The sequence below is a fragment of the Emydura macquarii genome, unplaced genomic scaffold (assembly GCF_026122565.2).
Source record: "Emydura macquarii macquarii isolate MOO-44397 ecotype Brisbane River unplaced genomic scaffold, CSIRO-AGI_Emac_v2 contig_2473, whole genome shotgun sequence".
In the NCBI taxonomy this organism is placed as follows: Eukaryota; Metazoa; Chordata; order Testudines; family Chelidae; genus Emydura; species Emydura macquarii.
The window spans coordinates 28,835,828-28,861,334 of record NW_027132610.1 but is presented as its reverse complement, the minus strand read 5'-3'; the positions used below and the strand labels follow the sequence as shown (position 1 = coordinate 28,861,334).

Below are 25,507 nucleotides of genomic sequence, written 5' to 3'. Positions count from 1 at the left end.
TATTTTACCAGGGAGTAAATAATTATGTCCCTCTGATTCTATATTTGTGGAAGGTTATTAGTTTAGGACTCAGCATTATGGATCTATACTTCAAATATTTAATTCATTAACAATAATCTTTAAAATGTTATATTATTTTGTTGAACTTTTTAATTAATACTGTATACTGGGTTAGTTTTATAAAAATGCACAATTAGCTATTTAAATGAGCAAATATTTTTAGATCATAGTTTAGTGAACAGCAATTTGTGGCTTTTAAAAGGGCATTTGTTGGTAAAATTGTGCGTAAGATTGCAGGTACATATGCAAGTTAGAAGACAAGTAGGTGTATTATTTCTTGACATGGGATTTTTACACAGTTTGGTTTTCAGACAAATAGTGCGGAATTGTTGCATACTTTAGGAAAGAGTGCATATCTGAGGCAGTAAAGTTATGTTGCTTGCTATCTGTGTACATTCATTTGTTGTGACATTGTCATACATGGATAAATACTAGAGCTGGATGTGTAATGGAAAAAAGCATCTTAAAAATGTTGCAGAATGCATCAAATATATTCTTTGACAGATTATTTGATAAATCCTGGTAAATACACATTTAGAAATGATAGGATTTGTATGTAATTCGTGCAGTATTATACACAGATAGGAAAGATTTTGTGTGTTACAATATTGGAAGTTGCAACTGCTTACCCCACAGCTTAATATTGCTCTTTATTGCTTGAATCAAGAATGGGTCAAACCTTTTCATTGGCCTGAATAGAAAAGCCTAGATACTTAAACCCTCATTTTAAAAATGATGGTGAACCAGGGGGCTGAAACCTTATTGCAGTGGCACTTAAAAAGTTAATTGCATTCTTAGAGATATTACTACTGTCTTGTCTCCTATTTTACATATAGGGATAATCTCTCAAAACTGTAGAATCTTGCAAAATGGATTTAGGTATGCCCATACTATACAATCATTTAATCCACCATAGTTACACAAATCAGTTACATAAGTAGATTGTGTACCATTAGAATATACAGGTAGATTTATGACTGATTGGAGTAAAGAGGAGTAAAATTAGTTCATGCCCAAACTTATGAAGACGTATTCAGTACAGAACAAATTTGCATCTTTCTTCACAAGGTAACAGCTCTGGGCCATTGTTTCTTGTCATAATACCCTGCATTATATTACAAATAGTCCTTTACATAGCACCATACATATACACTGCACTTCATAAACATAGGTCAATCCTGCAATTCACTACATGCAGGTGCAGTGGTGTGCCCATGTACCAGGAATTGCAAAATCAGAGCCATAGAGCTCTGAAGTTCTACCACCACTTCAGGGCATCACTATTCTACTTGACTACTGAGTGCTAGTTGGCTGAATCCAGAAGTGGCAGTACACTGAATGAAGCCACTTCAGGAAAAGTTCATGTACAAAAAGTGGCTTGATTTCATTCTCCTCTTTCTACCTATATCACTGCGCCACCACCATAGCTGTCTCCCAAGTCATCCAAAGCCTTCTAGTTGTGTGGTTGCCAATGCATGTGCATTAGCTTGTTCGTATTATTGATTGTCAGGCTTATGGTTCTCAGCAGTGTTTTCCTCCTGCTGCATAACAACAGTCTGAAAATGGCACTGGCTAATGAACTATTGGATGACAGGAGAGGAATCATGGAAATTTGTAGTTTGACCCCTAAGTGCCAGAATTCCACTGCCTTCTGTTTGGTATCTGACAGAGTGCCAGAAGAAAAATCCCAGAATGCAAAGAGTCTACCAGCAGAACATTGATCCATAGGATGTCTATCCAGAATTCTGTGTGTTTACTTTGAAAAAGTGTTGGATGCAGTGATTCCGAAAGGAAGTCGCTTAAGTCCACATAAACAAAACATTGTGGACATACTCTTTCAGAATAGTGATACCTGAATAATTAAAATGGAAAATTATATTCTGAAAAAACTTTCTCATTTAGACAAGTTCTAATTAAGGCAAGATGAAAGAGAACAACATTTCAGCTAAGGGAAGGTCTGGTGATTATTGATGAGAATGGTGTAGGAACAATTCCAGGAAGACATGGGCTTAAGGGAGGATTTGAAGGTTAAAGAAAGCAACTTTGCAGAAAAGGACATGGAAACCGCTCAAGTGTAGGAGGATGTGAAACGAAGACTAAAAGAGGGTGAAGGGAGCATTGAGGAGAGATGTTTAGGAAGAGCAGAGAATAGGGACTGTGAACAAAGAAATTCAAGAACCTTGATTCAATAGAGTGCTTCAGTCCCATTGTAGTCAATGTATCATTACTATGTGTTTTAGTGCTGCTGATGAATATAGTGATGGACTTAAGCCATGTCTAAATAAGCATATGCCTATATACTTTGCTTAGTTGGAATTTGTGAGCAGAAATTGTATTGGATTATGTACTGGGAAAAGAAACAGGTTTCTTGGGAGACATTAATTTTAATAGTTCCAACTTCTATCTGCTCAGAAGGTTGAAAAGGTGGAACTGAGCAACTGAATAAACTTATTTTAATTGGTTAAAATAGTTTGTAGGATGTTTTGATCTTTTTGGGAAAGGTGTGTACTGCTGTTCCTCAATACTGAAAATCTTGGTTAAGTACTTACAGTGGTCATTAATTATTAAGAAGTCTCTTTTTGTAAATAATTTATTGTAACTAGGATAAGAATTTGACAGTGAAATTTGAATAATTCTTCTCTATAAAACATGTTTGTTACATAGTAACTGCATCTCAATAGCATCTGATCTATGTTTCTGTGTAAAATAGTACTGATTTAATAATATATACATTGATTAATGCAAAATCATATTGCCAGTTCAATGAAGATCCATTGGGTAAATCTAAAGATAGTCTACATGATGATTTATTAATATATCTAATGGTTGAAAACTTAAATCCACAAAAGTCAGAAGCTTCCAAATGATTGCTTATAAATTAGCACAAACTGTTTAAAAAAAAAAAAAAAAAACATAAATGCTACTCTGTGTGTCTGAGGTGAGTGTCAGAATAGACTGGTACAATCTGTATAGTAGAGAAAAAATAAAGAGAGTTGAGGGAAGGTATTATATATCAAAAGAATTAACAGTGCCGGTGAAGTACAACCAGACAATGAAAAGTATAGTTATAAAGTTCTTTAGGACACAAATAGAAATGACAGTATAGTATAGATGACCAGGATTAAGGGGAAACTAGTCTGAAAAAATTCTGGGCTAACTCTGAGTGCAGGAATCTCCAATATATGATACTACAAGAAAGATAGGGTATAAAACAAACCTTAGTTAAGTAACTGCTTAACTTATTACCAGTACCACCTTTCTGAGGGTTCTTTTAATTTTGATTTCTTAATTTAAGAAAAGGACTTGAAAGTTTAATTTAGTTTTCTAGGGTTTTATTAAATACTCTAAACAACAGCAGCTAATAGTTTAGAATATAAGAAGGTTATTTGACTATCATTTGCCAACATATACTAGAAAATTGGTCAACTCCAGTGTTGCTAACACAATGGGGAAGAGGGAGAATCCAAAGCTAAAGCACAAGACAGTTTGGTAAATTTCTTACATGCCAATTCACCAAAATCTCCCTCCCAATGGATCTATAGGCTTCAACCCTTTTAACCTTCTTCCCCGCAAACTATATTAGTGACTAACATTCCTAACTATCTAACATAAACTCCTACATTTATGACAGACAGTATAAACTAAATGCATTTTAAAGGGACTTGTATACTCGATCTGTTTTATGTCTATATAATCCTAGAGCTTGAAAGGCAGTATGAAACCGTTAATATGATAGGCACGTGTACAGTGTTCTACAATCTTACTTAAGAACAGTAGCTTGTTTAGTTTGTAAGCTACTGTACAAGAATTTTGATTGGAACCTGTTAGAAAACAAGGAGACACATTGTAACTTTCAGACAATCTGGAAGGACATACACAAGCATGTACGCTTCCTTAGTCATTAGATACCCAATTTCAGGAAGAGGTTGATTGACTTATTTGGATCATCATCAAGAGGAAGTCTGTTAGGTACTTATCATCTTATCTTTGCTCAGTCATCAGTTTTCTGCTCAGTTGTTGTGCACAGCAGCAGAAGATGACTCTTCAAACACTGGAACGAAGCATAGACATGACTATAGTCTTTTGCGCTAGCGGGCAAATTGAATTGCTGGAAAATAGAAAGAGACAATTAGAGTTCTAGAATAGATACTTAAGGTCACCAGAAGGACTTTGAGATGTCCGGTCCAGAAACTCAGTCTTTTTTCTTCCAGGTGTCTTTGCTTTTGGGAAATAGTGTGCTGAAGGAGACAGGCTATTTAATCCCATTTCTATTGGGTGGTTCAGTTTGGGCTCTCTACTTGGAGGTGCTGTTGTGGACCAATTAGATAGTGACCCATACTTCTGCTAAAGGTTCAAAATGTTAAATGAAAATGAGAGTTGTCCTCTCACCATCCAATCAGGGAATGAGGCATCACCTTTTGAATTCTTGCAATAGGGACTTGAATTTTCCAATCTTTGTGCAACACATCTTGTTGCAGCAGCTCGTGTAAAAAAAGTTAGGCCATAACTGCGGGTACAATCATCTTGGGACATACCTTGAACCATTTGGTTTGCTTCAGTCTGCAATATACCTCCGCAAGCCCCTCTATGATGCATTCCTTGGCCAACTTGGCCAAAACAACAGTTTTGTTTGCTCATGTTGCAGTTTTTCCATCAGCACCTTACTAGCTTCTGAAATGTCCAGTTTAAAGTTCATATAATTAATACAAAGTCCCTTAATGTTCTTTGATGTGCTTTAAACTTGTTTTATCAGTCCATTTTATGATGCAAGGTCACTTCAAGAACTGTTATTCTCCAGCAGGCTGGAACAGCTATATAAGTGTTCTTGTTTTAACAACAATGAAGGGACCTTGGTACATAGGGCTGAACTGAGTCTGTGCATTATTAATCAAACAGTTATATTTCTGATTATTCTAGTGTGCAATTGTGTCCTTATAAACACACTACTTGGTTTCAGTTCCTTTATTTACTACCTTTTTTTAAGCCCTGGTGTATTTCGCTAACTTGATAGCATAAACATGGTTGATTGCAAATATTAGTCTAACTTCTACTACTACTTTACTTGTCACTAAAGTAAAATAAATCAATATGAATGCAACTCCTCTTTTTTTTTTTTTTTAAACAGTTTTGCCCTTAAGGTTAAACTGTCACTAAATTTACAGTATTTTGCCCAAACCTATATCGCTTATAGTTGACTCCCTTTTATACATAATACTTTATTTAATCATAACATTAGATTCCATCATGTTCTCTGTTCCTCACTATTGTATCTGGCACATCATATAATAACTTAATTTTTGATATTTTTTAATTCATTCGTTCATTCACATATGGGGAGGGGGGGGAGTTTCTTCATCTGTACCAACAGTACACTCTTGTGAAAAAGCTCTAGAGACTCCAGGTTTCCTCAAACACGCTAAAGAAATCTTACCATTAGATCACAAGTTTTCTCTTTCAGTCCTCTTTCCTATCTTTTCTAAACAGCTCTGATGCCCTGGCAATTCTTAAATAATAACAACTCTTAACTTTGGGGTCTTTGTTACTACATCTCTCCTGACCTTTTGATATGGAGATGTATTCTGAACCATATCCATTTCAAAAGAGAACCTACTAACTAATGCTAAAGTACAGAACAGAATCGTATGCAAAAAGATTGACCATATCATTACTCTATCCTATGGAATTAAAAAAAAAGCTCTTTTTTAGTTTTCCTACACAAATAAATAAGTCTTATATAGAAAATATTGCTTAAACATATTTTTTTTGCAAATTAGCCTTAAAGCTTGTATTATTGCTAATACCAAAAGAAAATTATGCTCATGAATATTTTCAAAGCATCAACCTTTTAGGCATGTCTCCAGTATCAATAGTCTGTATTATTGGTAGGGAAACTTTTAAGCCAACCCATGCTTCATGTATTTAGTTCTATCATTAGTTGAATATTTTCTCGTTCATTTATTCAAAAATAGGTTGCAAAATTTTTAAGTTAATTCTTCTAGTGTTTGCTTGGATTTTTTGGTGTACATTTAAATGGATTATTCCTGATATGGTCATTCACATTTCAAGTGCACGTCCAGAAAGGTCCTTTTAAAACCCTGATTTATTCCCTATCTGTTTCCTTGCCTGAACTTGAAATCTCATACCTCTATTTGTTTATCAGATTCAGTCACCTCCAAAGTGTGAAAGTTCTTACTTTTTCTAATAATGTTTCAGGTGAGGTATTCATGGGAAACCATCAACAATCTCAATTTCAGTTTCATGAAATGCTGGATTTAGATAATATAGAGCAGCATTTCCTATCCTATTTGTGGCATCTGTTAACTAGACCTATTGCTTTACCTGTTCTTCAGATCCAGGGATGGGCTCAGATCCTTTAAATTCTACTTGGCTTTCAAGAATTTCAGAAAAAGAAGTTTCCTCAGAATCCATTTGTTTTCCTGAGGGAGCCATCTGTCTCTACCAACTCACTCTGGATCACCTTGTTACATTGATTTTCCCCGCTTGACTCCACATGTGGGGAAGTCTGAATCAGTTCACCAGGGCTACTTTCTTGCAGTATTTCCTCTGGCATTGCTTCAATTATAGGAATCCTAACCTCAAAGTAATAGAATCTTTCAATAACCAAATAACCAACTTCACTTTGAGCAGTTTACCTGGGAATAGTAACTAGGAGATAGCAGTGTTCTTTCCTTTATTTCAAGGAGGGGATACCCACAATGTCTAAATCCAGTGGCTAAAAATTCTCCAGGGGGATTGAAAAAGGCTTAATCACCTGGAAAATTCTGCCCCTTCTTAATGACTAAGCACATAGTCCCCCAACTTCTCCTCTGCCCCCAGCAGAGATTAGGGTATCCATTTCAGAGACTACCTGACAACTGTACGGAATACTTTGTTCTGACCACATTTGTCTAGGGTAAGTAGAAAGGGAGCATGAGCCATGCCTATTCTCTCTTCGAGAGTTGCTCATATGCATTCCATTTAGGTGAGTGCGCGCCCCGTGCACGAGCCTGCGGAAAACTTTTCTGCCCTAGCAACCCAGCGGTCGGTCTCGGCGCCCCCTGGAGTGGCGCGCGTATAGCGCGGTATATAGGGTGCCACCGACCGCACGGGTCCCCAGTTCCTTCTTTCCGCCCGTGACGGTCAGTGGAACGTCAGCCCCTTGCCTCTTCAGCAAGTAGCAACCTTTATATTGTAGATAAGTTCTTTGTTATTTTCGTAGTACATAGTTAGAGTAGAATTAAGATAGTGTAAATAGTTAGCCCTCAGGGGCTCCCTTAGGAGCCATGCCTGGCTCCACCGGGTTTAAATCTTGTGCGGCTTGCGGTAAGGTGTTCTCTGTCAGCGACCCCCATGACCGCTGCCTTCGGTGCCTCGGAGAACAACACCGCAAGGACAAGTGCCGCATATGTAAGGCGTTCAAGCCGCGCACACAGAAGGATAGAGACGCTCGCCTCCGGGCGATCTTGATGGAGACGGCACTTCGTCCCGACTCCGAGCCGTCCAGATCACCCGCGGCACCGAGCATCTCGTCGATCCGGAGTGCACCGACAGCGACACCGTCGGTACCGTCCAAGCCGGCACCGAAGAAAAGAAAACGGCCAACGGCCGCACCTATGGACTCCTCCCTGCGACCGGTACAGCAGGGGGTGATGCAGGAGATGCCCCAGCCACGTGCCGTTGAAATTGTCCCGGCACCGGCATCTCCTCGTAGAGAGCCTCCCCCGACCCCGGGGGGTGGGGGAGCGCCTCTACAAGGGCCGTTGACGCCGGAGGCGTTCACAGCGGCACGAGCCCTCATGGCCCTGCCTACGCCTCCGTCCCCCCCTCGGCCGAGGGCATCGGGGATAGCGTCTCGGGGTAAGCCCGCGCTGGGCTACTCCGGTGGGAGGTCAAGACAGGACTCGGTGTCTCCCCCCAGACGGTCGGGGAGAGGGAGAGCAACATCCTCCCCCCCCAGCTCCGACCGCGAGTCGTTGAGCTCCTCCAAAGAACGGCACCGTAGCTGTTCCGGAGGTTCCCGGGAAAGCTCCGTATCCGATGTGAGACCTTCGGAGCCCCGGCGCCGCTCAACAAGGCGGGAAAAGACCCGGACGTCGGAGCCACGGCACCGCTCCCGTTCGTCTTCGGGCTCTCGGCACCGCTCTTCACCAGCTCCGGTGCCGAGACATACCACAGATCGTTCCCGATCATCGGAACGCAGTCCGGCGCGGATCCCGGCGCCCCAACCACGGCACCGGTCTCGATCCCCGGCATCACGTCCAGAGAGACAACGGGACACTCCTCCACGCCGGGCTTGCTCACCCACCCGGACTCCGAGCCCATCCCGCCATTCCTCACACGACAACCCTACTTCAAGGACACCGAGGGCGCAAGAGCGGTACCGGCGCTCCGCTAGCCCGGTACGCTCGAAGGCGTCAGGGCAGACATCTCGCCCCTACCACACCTCCCGATCCCCGGTACCGACAGATACCACACGGTACCGGACCAGATCGAGGTCGCCAGCTCCATCTCCGGCGCGGCGTGCGGCACCGAGACAGGACGTGGAACATCAAAGGCGTTCTGGGAGCTCGGTACCGAGGGAAAGCCGGTACCATCAAACTACGCGGGCCCGCTCTCGCAGCCCGGCGCACAGCCATCGGCACCGGGAACGCGCTAAATCTCGCTCCCGTACCCCTAAGCGAGCTTCGGTACCGGACGCCTCGGCACCGGACACCTCTACGGTACCACACCTTTCCACGGGGAAACGGCGCTCAACAAGCCCTAAGGTCCACGCCACCAAGCGCTGTTATAAATCGCGGAGGTACTCCTCCTCGTCCAGCTCGTCTCCCCGACGCAGCAGGCGCCACCACCGCTCTTCTGGATCCCGCAGCCCGTCTCCGGTTAAAGGGCACCGCAAGAGGAGTCGGAGATCTCCAAGCCCGGCTCATCCATCTGGGCCTGCGTACCCGGCACCGGGCCCGGTACCGGCGTGGGGGCAAGGCCCATGGCAGTGGCCTTATTGGGGACCCTGGCCTCCTCAGACAATCCAGGGCACAGGGTCACTCCCCTCCTCCTCCAAACCTCAGCCACCCCCCCCACCACAGGGTGGACAGCAGGAGGAGCGCCCCCAAGAAGAGGATCATTCGTCTGACTACGAGTCTGATCCTCTGGAAGGGCCCTCTACAGGCCCATTGTTACAGTCCTCCTCCTCCTCCCCCCCTGATACAACGTCCAGGGACCAGAGGACCCCTTTGCCTGATTTTAAGGCACACCAGGAGCTCCTCAAGCGGCTGGCGGAGAACCTTAAGATAGATCTCAGGGAGCTCTCGGAGGAGGAGGACCCCATATTTGGTATCCCAGCCTCTGCGGGCCCCTCTAGAGTGGCACTCCCAGTGCACGACCGGGTACTCAAACTGGTCAAGCCGATCTGGGAGACCCCTGCTTCGGTAGCTCCAACCTCAAAAACCGCGGAGCGAAAATACTATGTACCGCAGCAGGGGTTCGAGTACCTCTACAACCACCCAGCCCCGGGCACCTTAGTAGTAGACGCTGTTAATCAGAGGGAGCGCCAAGGTGCCCAGGCCAATACTCCCAAAAATAAAGACTACAAGAAATTAGACCTTTTTGGGAGAAAGGTGTACTCGACCGCGGCTCTTCAGCTCCGCATAGCGAACCACCAAGCACTCTTGGGGCGCTATAATTTGAATCTCTGGGCTTCACTCCAGAGATTTACGTCGGCCCTCCCTCCAGATCTCGCGCAGGACTTCACCACTGTGCTCCAGGAAGGGTCGACGGTAGGGGGCGCTACACTGCAGTCGGCCAGCGACGCGACCGATGCGGCGGGTAGAGCCATGGCGTCCGGCATAGTTATGCGCAGGTCATCCTGGCTGCAGTCCTCTGGCCTCTCCAACGAGGCGCAACAGGCCATTCAAGATCTGCCCTTTGAGGGCACAGACCTGTTCTCCGCCAAGACGGACGATAAACTGCATGCCCTAAAAGACTCTCGCGCTACTTTGAGATCTCTAGGGCTCTACGTGCCGCAGGCAACGAGGCGCCAGGGCAAACAACAGCCCCAGAGGCAACAACAACAACAGTCCGCTCCTAGGCTGCCCCCCGCCAGACTCAACCTAGGAGAACCGGGGACCGTTTCCGGCAGAACAACCGCCGGAACCGCTCCGGCCCTGCCAAGGGCTCCCAATCCGGCCCGCGCAAGAATGGCAAGCGCCCTTTTTGATGGGACGCTCGGGATCGGCACCTCTGCCATTCTAACGACCCCGGTGGTCGACCAGGATCTTACCCTACCCTTCAAAGACAGACTTCGCCCCTTCCTCCGAGAGTGGCGAGGCATAACCTCAGACCGCTGGGTGTTAAGTGTGGTGCGGAGGGATTACGCCTTACAGCTCTCGGCCTTTCCACCGGACTCTCCCCCTACCCCGTCCCTCTTCAGGGACCCCTCTCACGAGCAACTCCTCCTCCAGGAGGTTCGCTCCCTGCTCCACCTAGGAGCAGTAGAGGAAGTCCCACTTATGGAAAGGGGCAGGGGGTTTTATTCCCGGTATTTCCTTATCCCCAAGGCAAAGGGGGGCCTCCGGCCCATTCTAGACCTCCGCCGCCTCAACAGGTTCATCAGGCGGCTCAAGTTCCACATGGTCTCCCTAGCCTCCATCATTCCCACATTGGATCCTGGAGATTGGTATGCCGCTCTCGACTTGAAAGACGCATATTTCCACGTGTCTATCCTCCCCCTGGCCACAGACGTTTCCTACGGTTCACGGTAGCTGGTGGCCACTACCAATTTACAGCCCTCCCTTTTGGCCTTTCTTCAGCGCCCAGGGTCTTCACCAAGTGTATAGCGGTGGTGGTGGCCTACCTGAGGCGCAAGGGGGTCCAAATCTTTCCCTATCTGGACGATTGGTTACTTCGGGGAAGATCCAGACTCCATGTAACACACAGTTTAGCCCTAACATGCGCAACATGCAACAGACTGGGGCTGCTCATAAACGAGCAGAAATCCACGCTGACCCCAGTACAGCGCATAGACTTTATTGGGGCCACCCTAGATGCAGTACAGGCCAGGGCCTTCCTTCCACTACCTCGTTTCCAAGCCATGACAGCCATTATACTCGAGCTACAGACATTCCCCACAACAACAGCCAGGCGCTGCCTGCAGCTGTTGGGACACATGGCGGCATGCACATATGTGGTAAGGCTGGCTTGCCTCAGACTCAGACCTCTGCAGGGCTGGTTAGCGTCAGTATATGCCCCAGCCAGACACTCTCTGGGCAGGGTAGTCACTGTCCCACCCCAGGTCCTAGCGTCACTGAACTGGTGGACAGACCAGAGACAAGTAATGGAAGGAGTTCCATTTGCAGACATGATCCCCTCTGTAACATTGATCACAGATGCCTCCGACATCGGATGGGGGGCTCACATTACCCACAACCTGAGTACTCAAGGGCAGTGGTCAATGCAAGACAGATTGCTCCATATAAACGTTCGGGAACTTCGAGCAGTCCTTCTCGCTTGCAGGGTTTTTCTCCGCTTTCTCAGGGGGCGCGTGATACAAGTCCTTACGGACAACACTGCCACGATGTTCTACATCAACAGACAAGGCGGGGCGCGCTCCTCGACCCTGTGTCGCGAGGTGCTACAACTATGGGACCTTGCAGTGAGAAACGACTTCCACTTGGTGGCATCTCACCTCCCAGGGGTGAGGAACGACGAGGCAGACCGCCTCAGCAGGTCGTTTTTTCCCCGCCACGAATGGTCACTACATGGGGAGGTTACAGTGTTTCTCTTCCGCAAGTGGGGAGTTCCCCATCTGGACCTCTTTGCCACGCTACAGAACACGAAATGCCCACTATTTTGCTCCCTGCGCGGGCGAGAACAAAACTCCATTTCGGACGCGTTCCTGATAGACTGGTCGGGGCCACTGTTATATGCGTTTCCACCGATTCCACTGCTCCCCAAGGTGCTCTTGAAAATCAAGAGGGACAGAGCGGACATCATCCTGATCGCACCGGCATGGCCGAGACAGCACTGGTACAGTATGCTGCTCGACCTCTCCATCGCCACACCGATCCCGCTCCCGAGACGATACGATCTCCTATCCCAGGAACAGGGTCGCCTGCTCCACCCAGACCTGGATTCCCTCCACCTGACGGCATGGAGGCTCCATGGCTAACAGAAGGAGAGAGGGCTTGTTCCGCACAAGTCCAAACCGTCCTGTTGGGGAGCAGGAAACCTTCCACCCAGGTGGTATACCGGGCGAAGTGGAAACGCTTCACTTATTGGGCACGGTCATGTGGCATTTTGCCTCTGGACTCAACTATCCAGGCCATCTTGGACTACCTCCTACATCTAAAGATGCAAGGCCTTGCCCTGGCCTCCCTAAGGGTGCATTTGGCGGCCATCTCGGCCTTCCATTGCCCAGTGGAGGGGAGGTCTATATTTTCTCACCCGATGTCCATCAGGTTTCTCAAGGGAATAGAGAGGTTGTTCCCACAAGTCCGTGAACCTTTGCCTCTCTGGGACTTAAATCTAGTTCTCACTATCCTCACAGGTCCCCCCTTCGAGCCTATGGCTACATGCCCGCTTCTGGTCCTATCATGGAAGGTAGCCTTCCTCGTAGCCATTACATCGGCTAGGAGGGTCTCCGAGCTAAGAGCCCTAACCTCAGACCCTCCTTACACGGTATTTTTCAAAGATAAGGTGCGACTGAGACCCCACCCGGCCTTCCTACCTAAGGTGGTGTCCCAGTTTCATTATAACCAGGATATCTTCCTCCCTGTGTTCTTTCCCAAACCACACGGATCGGAGGAGGAGCGGAGATGGCACTCACTGGACGTCAGGCGAGCCTTAGATTTCTACATAGACCGGACCAGGCCGTTCCGGAAGTCCACACAGCTCTTCGTCTCAGTGGCGGACCGTATGAAAGGCTCACCTGTCTCCACCCAGTGCATCTCCTCCTGGATCACCACCTGCATCCGCACCTGCTATGAGATGGCGAAGGTACCACTCCCGGGACCGATTAAAGCGCACTCAACCAGAGCCCAAGCCACCTCGGCAGCTTTTCTGGAGCGAGTGCCCCTACAGGATATCTGCAGGGCTGCAACCTGGTCATCGGTCCATACCTTCACCTCCCATTATGCCATCGTGCAACAAGCAAGAGAGGACGCAGCAGTTGGCAGAGCCGTGCTGAGAAGGGCTTCGCGCCACTGACTCCTTCCCACCACCGAAGGTATGGCTATATAATCACCTAAATGGAATGCATATGAGCAACTCTCGAAGAGAGAAAACAGGGTTACTTACCAGTAACTGTTGTTCTTCGAGATGTGTTGCTCATATCCATTCCAAACCCACCCTCCGTCCCCGCTGTCGGAGTCGGCAGAAAGAAGGGACTGGGGACCCGTGCGGTCGGTGGCACCCTATATACCGCGCTATACGCGCGCCACTCCAGGGGGCGCCGAGACCGACCGCTGGGTTGCTAGGGCAGAAAAGTTTTCCGCAGGCTCGTGCACGGGGCGCGCACTCACCTAAATGGAATGGATATGAGCAACACATCTCGAAGAACAACAGTTACTGGTAAGTAACCCTGTTTTTTGTGATCACAGAACTCCATGAACCAAATCCACATAACCTCCTAGTTGGATAAGGAAATATGTTCCTATGTGCACAGCTGGTTCCTGATCTTGTGCTATCTTAGTACGATTGGAAGGGAACTTGAATGGGTCAGGTCTAAGTAAACCTAGACTATCCTGTACAGGTGTTTGTCCAACCTGTTCTTAAAAATCTCCAATGATGGGGATTCCACAACTTCCCATGAAAGCCTATTCTAGTTCTTAACTACTCTAATAATTAGAAAGGTTTTCCTAATATCTAGCCTAAATCTCCCTTGCTGTAGATTGTCCATTCACTTTGTGTCTTACCTTCAGTGAACATGGAGAACAATGTATCACTGTCTGTTTTATAACAGCCTTTATAACATTTGAAGACTAATAGACCCTCCTCCCCAGTCTTCTTTCCTCAAGACTAATCATGCCCATTTTTTTAACTTTTCCTCATAGATCAGATTTTCTAAATCTTTTATCATTTATTTTGCTCTCCTCTGAACTCTCCCCAGTTTATCCTTGTCTTTCCTAAAATGTGATGCCCAGAATTGGGCATAGTATTCCAGCTGAGGATTCACCAGTGCCAAGAAGAGCAGGACAATTACCTCCAGTGTCTTACAAATGACACTCCTATTAATACAACCTGGGATGATATTAGCCTTTTTCACAGCTGTATCTCATTGTTGACTCATAATCAATGTGTGATCATTACCCCCAGATCTTTTCTAGCAGCACTACCATGTAGCCTGTTATTTTCCATTTTGTAATTATACATTTGATTTTTCCTGCCTTAGTGTAATACTTTGTACTTGTCTTTATTAAATTTCATCTTGTTGAATTCAGGTCTTTTCTTCAATTTGTCAAGACCATTTTGAATTCTAATCCTGCCCTCCAAAGTCCTTACAACCTCTCCCAACGTGGTGTCATCAGCAGATTTTATAATCCTACTCTCCACTCCATCGTTCAGGTTATTAATGATGAAAATGTTGAATAGTACTGGACTCCAGACTAATGCCTCTTGGTCACCACTAGACATGTCCTTCCAGTTTGATAGTGAACCATTGAAAACTACACTTGGAGTATAGTCTTTCAATCAGTTGTGCACCCACCTTATAATAATTTAATCTAGATCACATTTTCCTAGTTTGCTTATGTGTCATGTGAGACTGAGTTAAAAACTTTGCTAAAATCAAGTTATGTCACATCTACTGCTTCCCCCTATCTGAGGCCAGTAATCTTGTCAAAGAAGGAAATTAGGTTGGTTTGTCATGATTTGTTCTTGACAGCTCCTTGCTGGCTATCCCTTATAATTCAGTGTACCTTATAATGCAATAACTTCCAATTGCCAACCTAAATATCTAATGCACATGTACCCTGATTTCTCAGAGGCCCTTTCTATTATTGCACTGTGCAGAATACTCTCTTCTTGAGGACTATCACTGTTTGTTTATGGACCTTGACTAACCTCTTAAACAAACCCATCCTAAGAAGAGTTTTCTCAAAGGTCAAATTCATAAATGCCTTTTCCACCCATAAGCCTTCCAGCACAGTAATCAGTAAAATCTTGTCTTTTCCTTTTAGAAAGAGATCACACACATAAGCCCCACTATATTTAAGATATAGTTGAGTTTCACAAATGACAGAAAGCTTTTGTGAATATTCAAAGCCTGCCTGTCAAAAACACTTCCTCTTTCTGTATCCACAGACTGCAGCATTTCATTTTAACTGCTTTCTGTGCTACTGCTTTCTGAGCATTCGCTACTAAACTATGTTTCCAATGTTTGCAACTGCCTGCCTTCTCCAGGACTAGCATATTAGCCTCTTTTTGAGGCCTGACAATCATCTTCAGCATTAGCTTCGACTGTTGGGTGCAAATCTACAGTTGCATTGCCTTTTTCTCAGTAGTTAACTTGTAAGGATTAGTCTTAGAAACCTGTGCTCACAATGTGTAACTATGGCAGTTAATTAGAGGATTGAAGTGCATTAGTAAATTATTCCTAGTTAACAAACCTTCAGCCTCACATGAAGTCACATACAAAGGATGGACTACCCTGTGTCCTCAAAGTTAGTTTCATCCAGCAGATACAGACAGTATTCACACTGTCTTGGGTATAACTGGTGAACTTGGCTGTAATTTGTTGTTGGGGAAGCATTCTCCCTGCTGATTTTAGTGCTGACTGGTTAATCTGGCCAAATATTCTTTCTGTCATTAGTCACTTATACTCCTGGATAGGAAACTTAGAGACATCGCAATGCTTTGTATCCTAACTTTAAAATACAGCCTCTGTGTGGAATCTCGAGAGAGAACTTCCCCTAAGAAAACTCATCCTGCATTTAGTATTAGTTGATCCACCCATACAAAATAAACAAAATTCTGCCTGCTGTGTGACTGGTCATTTTGAATGATTGTGGATTCTAACCTTTTTCCAAGAGGCTCTTCTTCACCATAGATGATGGTCAAGATCATTCTTGATATGGGATTGGATCCCATCATTTGTCAGCTAATTGGGGGGACAGGTTTCAAAAAGAATATAAGAACAGCCATACTGGGTTAGACCAATGGTCCATCTAGCCCAGTATGCTGTCTTCCAACACAGGCCAATGCCAGATGCTTCAGAGGAAATGACTAGAACAGATAATCATCAAGTGAGCCATCCTGTCAGCCATTCCCAGCCTTTGGCAAATAACAGCAATCCCTGACTATCCTGGCTAATAGCCATTGATGGACCTATCCTCCATGAACTAATCTAGTTTCTCTTTGAACATCTTCTGGTAAAAAGTTCCACAGGTTAACTGTGCGTTGTTTGAAGAAATACTTATTTTTGTTCATTTTAAACCTTTTGCCTATTAATGTCATTTGGTGACCCCTAGTTTTTGTTATGAGAAGGAATAAACAACACTTCCATTTTTACATTATCCACACTAGTCATGATTTTATAGACCTCTATCATGTCCCCCCTTAGTTGTTGCTTTTCTAAGCTGAAAAGGCCCAGTCTGATTAATCCCTTCTCATATGGAAGCTTTTCCCTACCCCTAATTATTTTAGTTCCCCTTTTCTGTACCTTTTCCTATTCTAATATAACTTTTTTCAGATGATGCGACCAGATCTGCACGCAGTATTCAAGAGGTGGCGTACTGTGGATTGTGTGCTAAAGTATTGTAATGTTTTACAAAAAAACTGAAATACGCCTGTTCTGTGAACACCTCAATTTACCTTTAATTATAATTGTGTGGGCTTTGCAAATTGCCATAAAAAGTAATAGATACCTAATGTAATGCCATGAATGGAGAGGTACTACTGCTGTTGTTGCTACAGTAATACTTACGATTTACTAAAGATATTACTGACCTTTCTATCTAGTGCTGGTTTTGATGGATTTTTGTTTCTATTGTTTAGCTGTATTTTTATTGTTATATTTTGAGTGTGCATTTAGTAGGAATTGTAATAAAAATTATGAGAACACTAAGCATTTCAAGTTAATTCTTTCTATTTGGGTACTTACTTTTTGAATTTGAGCTGTTTCTCCCCAATTTTTGGATAATGGGAAGCAGTGTTCTCCCTCTCTTCTGACTTCCTTCTCCTCCCTGGGTTGGTTAACCCATCAGGGCTTAATCCTGTCTGAGCCTCCACTGCAGCATCTCTCTGCTGATTCCTCTCTCTTGTGCAGGCATGGCAGCCAGAAAAGCAACAGATTTAAATATAAATGATGCTCTATTTGTAAGGCAGCTTTCTCAGGTTCGGGAGATGAGTTGTGCCCAGCCAACCAAGCCTAACTCTACTAGTTCCCAGGGCTGTGGGTCGGACAGGCAGGTGGGATCCCTTACCCACCAAGGCAGCCACAACTGTAACGGGGAAGGTGGACCAGGAATCTCCATCCAGAACAGTGAGACTTGTTCCTTCTTTCCAGGATGAAGTGCAGGGACATTCCCCTCCTTCCCCCCGCATTCGCCACAAAGTCGTTTATGAGCATCCTGGGAAAGAAACATGGCTTCTAATTTTCTCCCCTCCTTCCCAAGCTGACAAAGAGGACTTGGACCAGTTTCCCCCCTCCTAGAGGGAATGGCACCTAGTTGGAGATGATTCTGAGTCAGACTTCTCAAGAAGGCTTCAGGCCCTAAGAAAGGGAAGCTGAAAAGGTCTCACCAAAGCTGCAGCACAGGGTCTACGCTCCCAAAGTATGCAAAAAGGTTTTTAAAAATGTATAAGGGGGGGAAAACGACAAAAAAATCCAGAAAATGAGTCCTCTTATTCCTCTTCCTCCCACTCCTCCACTGAGGAAGATGAGCTGTCTGATTCTGAATCCAAACAGGAGGAGGGAGAAATACAGTAAAGGTGTGTTTTGTTTTTTGTTGGAGTTTTTTCAAGCTGTGTGCAACAAGGTTGTTTCCCCAATTCAAATCCAACCTGAACAGGATCCTGAGAGTAAGCCTGACAGTAAATTTCTTCCTGCAAAATCCTCTCCTGAGACAGCAATATCCCTTCACTGCTGCTTCTTCTAGGAAGTGATTAGGAATGAATGGACAAAGCCTGATAAGAGCATGCACACTAACAAGAGTGACCGCAGGCTCTATAACGTTCAAGAACCAAAGGGCTCTGTTACTGAGATACTGAAGGTGGATGCCGCTGTAGTGTCATCATCAGGGTTATGGTTATTCCCTGAGAGTGGGAGTTCTACCCTAAGAACCTCGCAGATAGAAAAATGGAAGTCACTTTCAAAAAGGACTGTGAAGCCTCCTCTGCCATCCTCCAAGCATCCTTGGCAGGTACATGCTTTGCAAGAACATCTCTTTTCTGGCTGGAAGATCTCAAAGCCTTTAAGGACAGAAACCACCTTGCCTGGTTCTATTTTAAAGATAGTCACTCTAGCATAAGCATTTGAAGCTGACTCCTCAGTGGGTGCAATGAAGTTCTCAGCCTGAGCCATGGTTTCCTGCTCAGTAGTCTGGCACCACTTTTGGTTACGTTCTTGGAAGGTGGACACTCAATGTAAGCAGGTCCTATTTTCTGTCAAGTTTTTTGGAGAAAAGCTGGAGCAGGTGATGTGGTAAAATCCAGACAGACTCTCCCTGCATTCATTAAATGGCCCCAGAAGAGAGTACAGACTGGCTTTCAGATGGAGGCACTCTTCATCCTCACAGATGCCAGCAAAGGGACAAGAGATTGACCTTACTCCCCTTCCTCAAGATCCACTTTATGATAAAGATTGCACAGGATTGCACTATCTGGAACTGAAGCTAGGGGACAGAATTTCCAATTTTCTAGAGGAATGGTTTTCATCAGCCATAAAGAGGACAGTGAGATAGTGAGTCAGATACTCCCTCAAGCTGAGTACCCATTCTTCATCCAATCACCCCGTTCCAATAACAAAATAAAACACAATCAGATCCAGAATGAAATATGTCGTCTTTTGGCTGTGGGAAGGATAGAGTGTGTTCTCTCAGAAGAAAGATTTTCCAGCTTCTAGTCCATTTTTTCAGTGTGCAGAAACACACTTGAGTATCAGAACCATTCTTGATCTCAGAAGGTGCAACATGTGGATGAAAAAAAATTAAGTTTTGGATACAGACCCGGTCTACATGGTGTCATCCCTGTCCCAGGGATGCTACTTCAATAGATCTAGCCAATGCATATCTCCATGAGACCAAGCCACTGCAGACCTCTGAGTAGCATATGTCAGGAAACATCAGTACCGAGCACTTCAAAGTTCGGCCTGCTGTTGGCCTGAAGGGATTTTACAAAGACATTGGTAATGATAATAGCCAGACTCAGGTTGCAGGTTGTATCCTTTCCTGTATGACATTCTGGTCAGAGCTCCATTATTATTAGCACCACCTAGGACTACATCTTGGATATTGACTTTCCTCCTGGCACACAGCTTCATCGTGTACTCTGAGTTGTCCTGTTCACTTCAGTGGGGTTACACTCTGTAAAGTTCAGAATGAGCACCTTTTTGCAGAATTGGGACCTAAATAAACTAGAGAGAGAAAGGGCAGGAGGGAAAACTGATGCACAGAGAGGTTAAGTAATTTGCCCAAGGCCACACAAGTATAGTAGAACAGCCAGGAATAGAGCCAAGGACTCCTGACATCCATGGCAATGTGCTATCTGCTAGACTACGCTGCCTTTCGTAACCAGATGCTTAAGTCCCACTTAAGTTCTTTGCTGAATCAGGGTCTTAACTATTAAAGTTTAAGGGACATATTTTCTCTTTGAAGTTCACATATACTTAATATTGATAGTGATGGGAGTTATCAGGTAGTATTAGTAGATCTAGTATTTGCAATTCATAGGAACTTTTAAATATGACCATTATGGTCTCACTAATGAGACTATACCTAAGGTTGTGTCCGAATTTTCTGTTTTACAGTGTCTATACTTCAGTATCTCACCTCTTTGGAATCCTTTTTTGTAAACGTGCCATGGGGAATTTCACTGGGCACTTGGGATTGCCAAGTTTCAGCCGCTAATTAATGTGTGTGTGAAATGATCTCCAGTCCATATTTTGTTTCTGTTTTTTTATGAAATTTGGGGAAATCAGAACACTGCAAAAGCCTGATTTTTTTTCCCTCCCTTTTGATGCTGACAGACCAGGTGCCAGCTCATGTCAAGGCCCCTAGGCCTCACTGAACACTGACAAATGCATTGCTGGAAACCAGTCTCACTAACCTGTGTGGGAAAGTAGATATAAATCCCTACTCGGTTTGTTTTCTTTCTTTCTTTCTTTCAAATTGTGTATCATTTAGAAGTTGCATTAAAACATGTATATTTGTCAGCATGGCACTGTGTTGAAATATAAAGTTTAATGTATACGTTGAAGTAAAAAATATATAAATCATATATTATCTAAATAGCATATATATAAAAATTATATTAAAAATAAGGACATTCACAAACTGTTTAATGTTAGTTAAGATTGCTGTCATCAATAAACTAAATAATAAAAAAAAAATTGAAATTACAAAGTTAACGACTGAAAACGTTGCAAAGTCAATCACATTCAAGTTAGGAAAAGCCAGAAAGAAGGTTGCCTATGCACCAGTAATTCGGTCCCTTTAATTACATGCAGAAGTGACTACCTGTGAAAAGTTTGTTCTCTAGCATCACATAGAAACTTAATGCCAGAAACAGGGAATAGAATCTAAGTCTGCAGGGCAGCATTCAGCTGCCCGAACCATGAGACTGCTTTTTCTTCCTGCATTCCTCTGCCTCATTCACTAAAAATCTTCCAACTTCTGCAACAAATGAGAAGGGGGTCCAATAGACCACCTCCTGCATGGCACAACACTGATTCATCCACAGAGCAGATCAGTTGTGTGCACAGAATGAACTAGGGGTCTTGTGTGTTAAAAAAAAAAAAAGGGGGGGTGGGGGTGGGGGGAGGAGGGTTTCATGAAATTAAGGAATTAAACCTGCATGGGCAGCATGAATTGTGGCATTTGTTAGTATGAGGGTATGTCTACCCTGCATTAAAAAGCCCACTGTTGGCCTGTGCCAGCTGACTCATGCTCTCAGGGCTCAGACTAAGGGGCTGTTTAATTGTGGTGTAGACTCTCAGGCTCAGGCTGGAGCCTGGGCTCTAGCACCCTGTGAGGTGGGAGGGTCCCAGAACTCCAGCTGCAGCCATAGCCCAGAAGTCTACATCATAATTAAACAGCCCCTTAATTCTAGCCAGCTGGCACAGGCCAGCCATGGGTGTCTAAATGCAATGTAAAAATACCCTGAGAGTGCTAGACTTCGCAATCTTTTAATCCTCAATCTTCTATTTCCTTATTTTTATGTCTTAGAATATTGATATGAGCAACCTTGATTAATATTAAATTAAGGGTTTATTTTATTTTTGAATATTCCTCAAAGAATAGCTCCTGTGAGTTATTAGACATAATAACATACCTTTCACATACCTGAAATTACTTTCATTTTATGTCTGCAGCGTTGTCGTAGCCCTGGTCCAGGATTTTAGAGACACAAGAAGTGTTAACAGGCCACTTCATCTTGAATGGTCCCTTAGAACATGTATCATCTACTTATGCTAAACATTTTGTTCCATCTTGTATTTAGCTGTGACATCCTCAGTACCTTTTCCAGACTTGAAGAAGAGTTCTGTGTAGCCTGACAGCTTGTCTCTCTCATTAACAGAAGTTGATCCAGTAAAAGATATTACCTCATCGACCTTGTCTCTCTCAGAACATTTGATGCAGTTCTTGAGTGTGGAATATGGGAAAACTTCAGATGATAGTTTTCAGTATTTTATGGAGCTTCTCAGACGTATGCACAAATTATACCTCTCTGCAGATAGGGAGTCCATCATTTTTCCCCTTTTTACCCAGGGACAGCTAGAGAGCAGCATATGCAAATTTGTTTTGCAGCAGGTAGGAACTCTACCTAAATACTCCCATTTTACCTATAGAGGAAACCAAAGAGCTTCTGTTCCCACAAACCTGTTAGCCCTAGGGCTTTTATATATATCTTTGTACATACACAGGCACATGTACATACATATGTCAAGCCTGCTCTATTTGCAAAACAGTTTCTATCAGAAATAGAGATTATGGCCAAAATTTGAAATCTGGATGCCTAAATACATACTTAGGCGCCCAAATAGATGTGACCTGTTTTCAAAGGATCCAAGCAGCTCCCAGTTCTTACTGAAGTTCTTGAGATATGTTGCTTTGTCAACACAATATATGGAAAACAGATAATGCTTAGTCCTTCCTTGAATGCAGGGGACTGGATTAGAAGACCTCTCTGTCTTCCAGTCCTATGAGTCTATATTAATTATAGGAGGAACTGGTAGCTCTGCCTGTTGTTAAGGTTGCCTGACAACTCCCATTATATATAAAAAATAATGTAAAGAATATTTCATTCAATTAGCATACTAAAAAATTACCAAGAAAATTTAAGGATTGCTCTTGTATTATTTTTTCACTATTACCAAAGTATTCATTAAACATTATTAGATATGTAGTTTGTATTGTACTTGAAACAAACAGATCATTTATTGTGTGAGATAATTTGAGAGGTTTTTTGAATGTTAAAGTTAGCTACAACAGGTAGATAAATCATATTAATTTGCTTTAACTGTCTTCACTGAATGTTCTTTTAGCCTTAACGGTAATATACAGCTTTGTAATTTATGCAAGGGAACAGTACCAAAAACTTACCAGGATGCATGAGAACATGGAGAAGCTCTATCAAAATGTGATGGGATACTATGCCATTGATCTGAAAAAGGTTTCAGTGGAAGAATTTTTGACTGACCTGAACAACTTCAGGACAATGTTCTCGGTACAGTATGTCTATTGATGTTAAAAATTGTTTTCTAGAAATGATTTGTTTAATGCCTCAAGTATTGATGGGCTGATCAATAATTTTTTCTGTCTTCTCGAATGGTAATATACATTCATATCAGAAACCTTATTTTCTACATCCCAGATTTTCTATAACTTCAGAAGAAAAACCTGAACTATTATAAATTAAAAATGAACTTTTGATTTAATATATAACATGCAGAAGAAGGGAGAAGGCAGAGAAGAGATGAATTCTTTACTTCTGTGCAGATGGAACTTCTTCTGTCTGACTATAAAAAAAGGAGAGTCCTGTAGCAGAAATGGGAGGAAGGGGGTACGGGCATTGGGTATGAAGGAAGAACATGATATTTTAATTCTTAGAGTATGATCTAGTATACTAAATTTATCAATAACCTTCCAGGCTGAAAAAAACCTTCAGTAAAAGGAAATACAAATCCAAACTTGCAACTGACAAGCCTCTGGAGGGTGGATTTGCAGGAAACTCATGAAAATAAGTTGACTATCTTCTCCTTTTCCCAGACCTTGACTTTTGAGGACATGTCAGTCCTTTCTCATGTAACTGGGTTTTCTTAATCCAGATGCCATGGTGATGGGTACTTCAAAACATACGTAATAAACCTGCAGTAACTGCCATACAATCACCTATCATCATGTTATATGGGTAATGATTGCATTTTTTTCTGTGAAGAATGGAAATATGGTAAAGAAATTTAAATTGGCTAAATTATAAGATCTGACAAATGGAGTTGTTAAAGGTCAGTTGCTGTTTCATTAACTGTAGGGGCCACTCTGTTATTTATATGTAGTGTTAATAAAGGGGAACTAATGATGAAGATGTTATAGAATAATTACACCATAACATATTTTAATATGGTAGCTGTTAAATCAGCATGCAGTTTGAAATCAGATTTTTTTACTTTCTTTGCTTATAATTGTTGGTGCATAGATTGTGTGGTAAAATAGTATAGATTTGCATAATTAAGAGGCATTAGATATGCTTACAATTAAAATCAATATCTGTGTATAATTACAATTTACAAATGAAGAAAAGATAGGTTGTGAAAGCTAGTTTATTTTGAAGGCTTAAAACGTCTTCTATTTGGATTACTGAAATACCACAACCATCCTTTAAGCAGTTTTGTATGTGGTAGACAAATTCAGAGAATATAGTATAGTGTCACTTGCTTCTACATGAGCATGTTGATGTACTTTTAGTTAACAAACTTAAATTGGGTCAGTGTCAGTGACTAAAAAGAAAACCCCACACTCTACATTATGAGTACATTGTAATTTCCACTGCACAATTGAAAATATATAGTTAGATGCAACATTTATCTGAGTATCTGCATACACTACAATCATCAAAATAATCCTTTCATAGTATTATTTTGTAACTCCCCCACATAACTTAATTACTAATTTATGTAGACTCCATTATAGTTTTATTAAATATGACGACTTAGTTGCCATGTTTTAATACCTATTTGATATTGTGCAAAGGAAGCTATTCTCTTATTCTCTGGCCAGAGAGGGATGAAATACTGCCACTTCTTAGTAACAGGGAAATGGCACATTGTCCTGGCGGCTAAGGAAGGGACTTCAGATGTCAGTTTGTTCTTACACATAGGCAAGCAGCAGCTTTATATGTCTGGCCTGGAAATAGTCACTATCATGTTTGGTTCGTTGGTTGTCTGGTTTTTTAACTCTACGAATTTAGCAGAAATTAAATGAATTAATATTTCAAGTTCTGCAGGTCATATTCCACAGTCCTTATTTTTTTTTATATCATCATTTTACATTAAATGATATAGTAACTGTCCTGCTTTTGAAAATTACAGTCATCATAATATATATTTTTGAAAGTGTCCCAAAATCATTTCTTGTATAGAATGAGATTGGGAACATTGTCTAGTGGTTTAAGTATTTGAATAGAAATCAGTTGTTTTCAGCTGTATTTGTAGCTCAGCCACTGAATCTCTCTGTGGCTTTGGACAATTCAGTTGAACTTACTGTGTTTCAGTTTTCTACCTGTAAAATGCTTAACTAGCTAACAGGAATATTACTAGCTTTGTTTTTAAAGTGCTTTGAGATCTTCAGAGGGAAGATCTTCTAGCAATGCAAAGTATTATTTGACCAAATAGAATCAACCAGCAAAAAAGAAAGCTTATGGGAGATGGTGGTAGATTTGCCTTGAGCCTAACTGTGCTATGATGAAAGTGATGTTTTCTTCTCTGCAATAACAGCTGTGAAATATTGGTCAAACGTTGTAGACATTCCGATTAATCTGAACTTGTTTGGTTTGGTAATAGTGCTGTGAGAAAACGTTCGCTTATTTCACAGGCAAGAGCAGTCTGATCTGAACTTTTCTATTTCCATGGGAAAAATGTCAGAGTGGGAATTTTTGTCGGTTGATTTGCTCAGGTTTTTTCCTAACATTTTGGGTGTGTTTAGCAAATTGCCATTGGTGTTTGACTATATGTTGACACTATAATAGAATTAATCCAGTACAGCTGCAATTCAGCAGGGCTTATCATTCTTAAATTGACTTG

General features: G+C 42.9%; 1 protein-coding gene across 3 annotated transcripts in view; it reads left to right on the top strand.

Moving 5' to 3' along the window:
- Window positions 1–25,507, top strand: part of DIAPH3 (diaphanous related formin 3) — a 581,492-nt gene that overhangs the window by 407,307 nt on the left and 148,678 nt on the right. For all 3 annotated transcript variants that reach the window (XM_067563206.1, XM_067563204.1, XM_067563205.1), the window contains one exon: window positions 22,772–22,935. In XM_067563206.1, coding sequence (XP_067419307.1) covers window positions 22,772–22,935 — 164 coding nt within the window. The remainder of the gene's footprint in view (window positions 1–22,771; window positions 22,936–25,507) is intronic.